An 8,995-nucleotide genomic window follows, 5' to 3' on the forward strand; every position below is an offset into this window, starting at 1 on the left:
ACATTAGGAAAAACTTCTTCACCAAAAGGGCTGTCAGGCTCTGGAATGGGCTGCCCAGGGAGGTGGTCGAGCCCCCATCCCTGGAGGTATTTAAAAGAAAGATAGATGAGGTTCTTAGGGACATGGTTTAGTGGTGGGATGGCAGGGTTAGGTTAAAGGTTCTATGAAACTAAAATGTGACCCTGAGCTCCTTCTCCGCCTCAGAGAGCCATGGCTGACCTGTGCTTTTCCCGGGAAGGGTGCTGAGGTGCTCCAGGCAGCTGGCAGCTTGGTTCACACACTAGAGAAAACAAGGTGATGGGTGAAAGGCTGTCTGATGGCTACAGCTGTTGAAGTCCACTTTACATTGGCTGTACCTACCACAAAAATGGTCTCTTTGTGTCTGGCAGCTTCTTCAAGAGGACAGCTGGTGCTTTAGGAATTGTTTCCTCCATAAAACGTGACAGGAGCCTTCTGGGGCTTTCTGTTTTTTTCCTCCACTCCCTTTACAGCAATTGCAACCCCCTTTTATTAAATCTAAACCCTACTGTTTGATAGTTCATATCTAAGCTATAATTACCCAATATGAAGATGCAAGCACGAAATAATTTCCTAGGGAGGCTTACACAAAAGGGAATAACTCTGATTATTTTTTTTTCCCAGTCCTTTGAGAAAATCTATAAGAGGATGAATAAAGCAAAGAATGATGATAGGGCAGCACAGATACAAACCTGATGATCTTACTCCGATTCTGTTGGGGTTTCCGGTCCAGTGGCTTCCTTAAAGGAGCATTGTCAGGAAGAAAAATCACATTGCTGGAACTGGGCTGCGCAATCAATCACTGGCCACCGAGAAAGTGGGGGATCAGATGGATTCCCTTTTGAATTCAATCAAAACACTTCAAAGAAACTGGCATGTCTCTCAACTGAGGTATTTAATCATATATTTGGTGCCTGGCTCCCTGTTGCAGTTGCTTAATGAGACTAGACTTTTGTAATCCCAGAAAAGAGAGGCCAAAAGATAATTATGCTAGTTATAAACCCTGTTCACTGTAGATACCAAGTTCCTGGATAATTGTGTTTTCTTGGACAGGCCCTTGAGCAGATTGATTTACAGAAAATAATGGCTTTTTTTTTTTCCCCACTGCTAGAATGGTATAAACTACTATTTTCTAAGATATAGTCCCTGCATCCCTGCAGTGCCTGGATTGTTTGCGAGGGCTCTGCGAAAGGTGACAAAGAAAAGCGCATTTTCATATCTTCTGCAGCAGTTATGTATGAGGAACTTCTGAAGGTCCATGTATTGAAAAAAGTGGAAAATTGCAATGTATGCAGCCTGAGGGACTTGATGAATGTGCTCAGCTCCTCCTGGCAAGGCCAAATCCGGCGGCCTTTCCCTGTGCAGAAACCTCCAGAGCGACTGGTTGCAGCAGTACGTGTTCCTGGCTCTAATTAGTGTGAGATTGCAAACCATTTTTTGCCATATGGAGCCTGCCTTGTTTCCGATCATCCTTGTACTTGAGAAGACTGAGGCGTGCTGCCGGTGCTTCTTTCTGTTCTTCTGCCCCTCGTAGCAGCCCCCATGGCCGGATCCAGCCTTATGTTTCTCTTTGGCTGCTGCAGCAAGAGCTGAGCGACACACATCATCAGTGTGTGGGGGTGGTTTTTTTTAGGTATTCTGTGGGTAATTATTAAACTTGGAAAAAATACGTGGATGTTAGGACCAGCAATATTTGAATCAGGTCCTTTCAGAAGGCACAGAATGTTTTATTCCCTTCCGGTGGCATTGTTTCATTCCCTTTCTTTCGAGTTAAAAGTCCCAGATAGCTGGGGATTTGTATTTCCCTTTTCTTCAGAAAAATGCAGTGACCCTTTGCATCAGGCCAAGTCCTTACCAGCAGGCTGGGGAGCAAACCTGAGGGAGATAAATGCACCAGAAATAGGTATCTCCCTGCTTTCGTGGCAAACCAGAAATGCAGATTAAGATGGTTGTGGCTCTGGAGAGGTGTACAAATAATTTGCATTACTTCTTTCTGCATCTGAATAGAGTATAGAGCCTGGTAATAATCCCCTTTTTGGGGGGGATGAGATGTGCTCCTGTGCAAATTTATTCACAATTTTTATGTCCTTCCTCTCTTTTCTGCCCTCTGTGGGTTGTACACCAGGTTTGGTTAATGATGTTTATGTTGGATTTCTTCAGCGAAAGGGTCAAACTGTTCCCATTTTCTTTCTGGAACAAATTCGGGGAGCCAAATCAACTTTCTTCTATGAATCTTTGTGTTTGTTTTGTAGTGAGAAACACAATTTGCTTCTATCTATGAATTAATCTAGATTAATTAATCTACATTAATATTTTTTGAAAGACATCAGAATTTTTGTCATGTTTCAATTTGCTTGTCTTGGGGAAAAAGAAGAGAAAAAAGGAGAGTGATGTCTCCTCGGTCAGGTGGGTGGCTATTTACAAATGAGGTTTAGGAGCGTAAAAACTCCATGTGTTTTCCCAAGTCCACCCTTACCTCAGCGTATCACCGGGGGAAGCAAAACTGTTTTATCTCTGCAGATGTGAAGGCCATTCACTTCTGTGTCTCATGCCGTATTTTGATTCCTCTGGTTTCTCTCCAGCCCAGCTCTTTCAGGTAACCCCTCTGGGTTTTTGCAGTCTTGGACCCAGAAGGCAGGTGGTCTCTGTTCTACCCTTTCCTTTTGCAGCTTGATACTCTGCTCAGCACTTACTCTGATGTTCAGCGTTGCTTCCTTCCAACCCTGTTCTCAGCAGGCATTTCCATAGTGTGGGAGTGGAGCATAATGGCGCTCTGGTTTTAAAAGTGTGAAAAACCTCTTTCCTTCAGGAATTAAACAACTGATCCACGCACTGATGTGCTGCCTCTGCCCAAAACATTTGTGTAGGCTCTAACGTAATTTGTTCTCTCCTGTCTCAGCTGGCAACACACGCCAGCCAGCTCACTTTTCTGTATATTTTTGTCTGCTCTTAAATCCACGCTTACAAAAGAAACTATAAAGAGTCCCAAATGGGTATCTGGTTTGGTATTTTGTATTGGATAGTGGCACCGGGAGATGCAGGAAGAGCACACAAGTCTGGCTGCTCTTGCAGGGCATTTCTAGCATCCCCAAAGTGCTGCGTTCCTTGGAAAAGAAAGGTTCTGCCAAACCCTGGCACTTACACAGAGAAGCCATTTCAAATCTGTTAATGAAGTGGTTTGTCAATCACTTTGTAGCTATTTAGGCAGCCTCCTAACTTTTCCCTTCATGGTTTCACTGTAAGAAGAAGAAATGGAAAATGTGAAGTCATCAGAAATCAATTAATCTGATCTGAGAAGATGCATATTAAAATGCCTTACAAAGATCCAGGTATCACGCAGTAAAGCAGAATTTGAGAACGCTTGGATCCCTAATCTGTGCGTTTCCATAAGCTCAGCTCATTTGGATTACTTTTTTTGTTTGGACTGAGAATTTTCTATTTGTTTTTGGGGTGGCTGAACCTTCTTTATAAGGTATTTGACCTTAAATTGCTGGTGTGCACACTTAAATCTCAGCTCTAGCATAAATCTGGCTGGATAGTCAGGAATTTAAGGAAAAAAGGCAATAAGAAAACCAGAATGGCTTTACAAAATTTTTTTCAACTTCAGCAGCAGAAGAAATTCTAGTTGGTTTGAAGTGCTCTCAAACTTGGTGTGAATTGTGGGGGAGAGCTTGAATGCTTGAGACATGTGTTTGCTACTAGCTGTGGGCGCAGTCCTCACGTGATTAAAGCTCAGTGTTTCCAAAAGATAATAACGCTTTGCACCGATAGCGTCTCCCAACATGGTTCAGTCCTTCCAGCTGCAGAGCTTTTTCTTTCTTACACCCAATCGTGACCCCTGCTGCTGGCTGGCAGAGGGGACCACGGATCACTTCAAAGAATGCTTTCTGCGCTGGGTTGCTGGAAGCTGAGCCTGTTTCTCCGTCGGTGGTGTGGGTCCGTGCCAGGCTCCGTGGGCATGGGAGGAGGTGGCCTGGTGCTGGATCGCCCTCGCCACTGCCCGGGCGCCTGCGACGGTCCTTGCCTTGCTTCGCTTCTGCGCTGCTGTCATAATATTGACTTGCAAACATAGAGCTTTTTTACCAGTTGCTATGGTTACCTCTCAGCTACCGGCATCTGAACTGTAGAGAGGAGTAATGAGCAATACATTTCAAGCCTTAATGAAATGCACAGCAGCGTGTTAAACTTTTAAACCCAACATGAATATCACTAAGCAACATCCATTCGTGATTTGCCATAATTACTGCTGCAAGCTCCTTACGATTGAAATGCCGGAGTGCAAATCTTTCTCCTGTGCTGCATCAAATACTTTTTTCTGCCAGTAGCTTCCCAGTATCTCAGACCTGTGATGTTTCACAGTCCCTTTGCACTTTCAAAGAACTAAGTTTGACCTCTTTAAAAATTATTCACACCTCCAGAATGGCAACATCTCCAAAATCTCCTTTTGTGTGTATCACCCATTTCCTTCTCATTCCCTCCCAGAAATTTAAAGACATTTGATTCTTCTGCCCTAGTTCCAAAACGTGAATCCAACTCCTTTCCCCCAAGCTGCTTCTTGCATATTTGGAAGAACCAATTTCATCAAACCAGCATTAATGTTGAATTAAAACATGTGCGTAGTTGGTGCTTGGAGCTCCAGTGACCACACCAGAAGGAGCCGATGCCTCAAGTCGTTTGTGGTGGTAGCTTTCTGCTAAGAGGTCAACGTGCTTTATCCATCACTTTGAGAAGTAAAATGAAACTGGACACTGGTTGTATGTCCACACTCCAGGCTTCAAGGTGAATGATTAATTGCACTGTCCGGTGTAATTGCAAGTTCTTGAATTAGTTGTGCTTGCAGGTTGGGCGGTTCAGAATCTCTCTGTGCTGGGCCCAGTTTCTCTGCTGATCAGTCTGATTTCCTGTATTCTCTTAATATTTTACATTTACAGCACCAGAGTTACCAATCCTGGAGAGGAAAAACTGGTTGATCTATCTACTGTATGTCCGCAGAGACTATGACGAGTGTAAGGTAAGAGCTGCTTTTGAGACTTTGCTTTAGGAAGTATTTTACTAACATTATGAAACGATAGTTTTCACACCAGTTTTCAAACCACCCTCTTTCCTGACTTCTTTTGGAATAAGAGGACCTGGAGAAAATACAAGTAAAATAACTTCAGTGTTCTCAAATCATTGGCTACCTTCGGGATTCGTGTTTGCAGTTCTCTGGAGGAATCTGTGAGCTCAGTATGTCTTTGGAAGTGGAAAAATGGAAAGAATTGCAAACCTCTCCTATTCCAAGTGGTGAACAGGGTCTTCCAAACTGATAACAACGTAGTTCCATAGCACAGGTCTCTCGAAGGTACTATAAAGGCGCTATGAAAACTGCTTCAGTTGAGTAAAACTTTACTACCAAGTCTAAAAAAAAAAAAAAGATCTTGGTTACACTTGGAAAAAAAATGCTTTCTTTTTACACATGATACATTGCAGCCTTTAATTTCTCCTGGGTTCGGTGGGTAGCTTCGAAGAGGTTGTTTGGTTTGGGATTATACCAGTAAGTGGACTAAGGAAACAGCAAATCTACTATTAAGTAGTGTCTTTTCCTGATAAAACAAACATGAGCTATTGAAGATGATGTACCAGTGGGCAGGAGGAGGGGAATAAGAGTTGCCTTTTGGTTTCCGTCATGTGCAAAAAAGATCTGAAGAGACTTTTTTGCTTTGGAAACACCAGGGTTGGTCAGGACTGGTCTCCCTCTGCTGGAGAACTCCTGGGGGTGCTTAGGAAAGTGGCAGGCTGGAGGAAATTAATTTAGTTTTTAATCAATGGAGCCAGAAGGTTGTATCATCAGCAGAGTGATTTCCTCTCAGATTTTGGTTTCAATAGATGTAAACAAAAGTTGGACTAGCAATCTAAATGGGAAATTGTTTCCTTTTTCTGTTGGTCTGGCGGCATTTTTTTGGTCTCTGATTGTGTACTTTTACTGTTGCTGTGATGGGATGTAGAATCATGGAATGCAGGAAAGATGTATGGCTCAGGAAAACAAGAGGCAGTAACCATGTGGGTGATACAATGGCAACATTGACTTCTCCCCGTCTTCATCGGTCATGGAAGTGAGCAAAATGTGGGGGAAAAAAATCAAGAAAAGACAGCTAATGCTCTTCTGCTTGGCAGGCCAGCTTTGCGGTAGCTATCAAAGTAAAAGGCAGCAAAACCTTTCCTCAGGGGTCCCAAAACAGCCTTTTTGCAGTTGGAGGAGTTTGGCACCAGACCATACCTGGTTAAAAGACCTTCCTTCCTTTCACCCAGATGTGACGGGTGTGTGCTCAGAGGCCTGGATTTGTCCCAAAGAAGGTAGGAACCCCAGTGTGCCAGGATGCCGCTGCAGTCACTGAGGAGCGATAGGCACGTCCGAAAGGTGATTCGGATCTCGGGTGGGCTGAGCTGCCCTCTGGTAGTCTCCGTCTCTCTCCGTTGGTGCTACGTGGAGTTACGGATGTAACCTGGATGCTCCGGGCACTTGTCCTCATAGGCTATAAGCGTAGACATCCCCAAACATGCTGTTTGGGGCTAATACCTTCAAAACCAAAAGAGGTATTGACAGTATCCCCAGTGGCTTAAATTGCTGCTAACTCCTTGATTTTGGTATAGTTTGGGCATTCGTTAAAGTCCATTAATTTTCTTTTAAGACGCAGCTAAACAAGCGACCTGTGACGCTGTTCATTTTGGTCTGAATCTTGCTAGATCCTCTTTTCCACCCAGTGCTTTGAAATGCTTCCTCTCTAACACAGTTTTAAAAGCTCCCATATTTTTTGGTGATGTAAAAGGCCAAGAAAAAACCATTTGTTTACCAACATTAGCTCCCCAAAGTGAAGGCAGTAAATTGATTTTAACCCTCACAGTGCCACTCCTGCGTCTGCTTTGGCGTTGCCAAGCTTTGACAAATTCTGCTGCTGATTACAGTGAGAGATTAATCACACTGGCTGTTTGATTCACCTCTCCTTCCACCCAGCGAGACGCAAGGCAAACATCCCCCGGAGCCTGAGGCTGCAGCATCCCCTGCCATTGCGCAGGCAGAGAGGAGTGGGGGGAGAGGGGGGACGGGCCCTGCTAAGCAGTGATCATCACTTCCCATGCAAAGCTAATAAACTGTGTTTTCTGCTTGCCGCATCCATTCCAGCCCTGCCCCCTAATCATTTTTCACAACAGAAATCTTCTACCTCTGCTATGTGCGAAGAAGAAATGACTACAATTACCAGATGCTTTTAATTAATTAAAATCGCATGTGCTGGTTGGTCTCCTGCCAGTATGTCTAAATTCTGTCGGTGAGTTAAATAAACTTGGGAGGAAAAGCTGGGAATACAGATCGTATTTCTCAGCTCAAGGCCTTTTGCTATGGGACTTTTTAGGGCTTACAGAATTAATCAGATCTCTCTAAAAGATAGATAGCTCTCTATTGCCCTCTCTTGCTCTGAGAAACTGGTTTTATGTAGATGGAGCAATATAGAGTATCTGTATTCAAGAGATGCTTGGTCATGTCTGAGTTGAATGTCCTATAATAATGTACTTTGTAAAGAGTATAATGCAGATACATTAGCAGATACAGATCTGAGGGGAGGAGCAGCCAAGACTTGTTCTTCCTTTTCCTTCCGCTCTTTAGCTTTCTTCTTATGAGTGAGGATTCTCAGTAAGAACCCACCTTGCCTTCACCCCGCTTTCCTTCTATGTGCTGTATTTGAGGTTCAGTTTCCCTCCTTGTTTTCAGGCCCTTCATTTATATTCGTCTGAGAGGCAGGGGATGCTGGTGCTGCTCATACACTTTGACAGAAGTGCCAGATGAGCACCAGGTTATTGCTGGCCCAGAAATTTTTCTTCCCCGCCCCCCCCGCCTTTGTCTCTTCCACTTCTGAGCAAAAGAGGAGTCTCAGAGCAGAAATGATGCACTTGGTTCATAGCCACAGCGCTCATTCTCCCAAAGGTTTTGACCAGTTTTATAATTTTGGGTCATGTGTGACTATGGCATATAGCCAAACTGTACCCGCACCCCAAACTGTCAGCTGCATGAATGCAGCCAGCAAGAATTTACATTTTCATCAGGTTTTTTCCACCCTCCCTTTTCCCATGTACTCGTCATTTGTTCATTTGGCTTTCATTGACTCAGCTGCAGTTGCTCCAATTCAATTTATTTCTTCAGAAAGGGCCTAGAGTAGATACCCTTATCAGCAGAGGATGCTTTCAGAGATTCCTTGTGGCATTTCCCCCAGGTAATGTCTAATTATCATTGGTAATAGGAATGAACAGAGAAATACTAAAAGGGCTACAGTATTTGGTCAGTCAGAAATCAATTTTCTTTCCTAGGGATTGCTTTTTATTAAAATATTTGAAGGGTTTATATTCTTCTGAAAGCTGTCATGCTGCAGTTTAGTAAAGGGGTAATAGTGAACCAGCTAACAGGCTTTTTGGTTCAGTATTTACTCACTGCACTTTCTCATTTCAGGCTGTCATCAAAGAGCAGCTCCAGGAGTCTCATGGGCTGTGTGAATATGCGGTCTATGTTCAAGGTATTTCGCAGGAGGCCTCCAAAAGTCTTAATTTTGCTAAAGCAAGTTACTTCTGATTTGGGATACAGTGAACATTAGAAGGGGAACAGATGATGGAAACATAAAATTCGTATGTAAAAAATGTTTGGCTTTTTTCTGCTTGCTAGGTCTAGTTTTGAAGTTTGGGTTTTTCACACAGACAGGCAGATTAGATTTTCTATTTTCTCCATACCAATGAGTTTGTCATCGGTTCCTCCTTGGACTATGGGACTCTTGGCCTTCCAGGTGTTGGTGTGTGCTTGGGTTGCACGTTTGGTTGTCTTATAGATGCATATTTTCTGTTAGAGCTGCCTGTCTTGGGTGATTGTTGTCTGACTGTTTGCTTTGAGGATGGTCTTCCTCTTCTTGTCCTGCCCTAAAAAAAGTGCCCCAAACCTTGGCGTTGCAATTCAAAGTCC

At 43.6% G+C, this 8,995-nt stretch overlaps 1 protein-coding gene across 2 annotated transcripts in view; it reads left to right on the plus strand.

Annotated features, from left to right (window-relative positions):
* The window catches only part of BBS4 (Bardet-Biedl syndrome 4), a 40,586-nt gene that overhangs the window by 14,123 nt on the left and 17,468 nt on the right, over positions 1–8,995 (plus strand). For both annotated transcript variants that reach the window (XM_035899422.1, XM_009643900.2), the window contains exons 2-3: positions 4,950–5,029; positions 8,495–8,558. Coding sequence is in view for 1 of the 2 variants with exons in the window: in XM_009643900.2 (XP_009642195.1) it covers positions 5,001–5,029; positions 8,495–8,558 (93 nt within the window). In the remaining variant the exon portion in view is untranslated. The remainder of the gene's footprint in view (positions 1–4,949; positions 5,030–8,494; positions 8,559–8,995) is intronic.

This window comes from Egretta garzetta, unplaced genomic scaffold (genome assembly GCF_000687185.1).
Source record: "Egretta garzetta isolate BGI_Z169 unplaced genomic scaffold, ASM68718v1 scaffold287, whole genome shotgun sequence".
NCBI classification, from domain to species: Eukaryota; Metazoa; Chordata; class Aves; order Pelecaniformes; family Ardeidae; genus Egretta; species Egretta garzetta.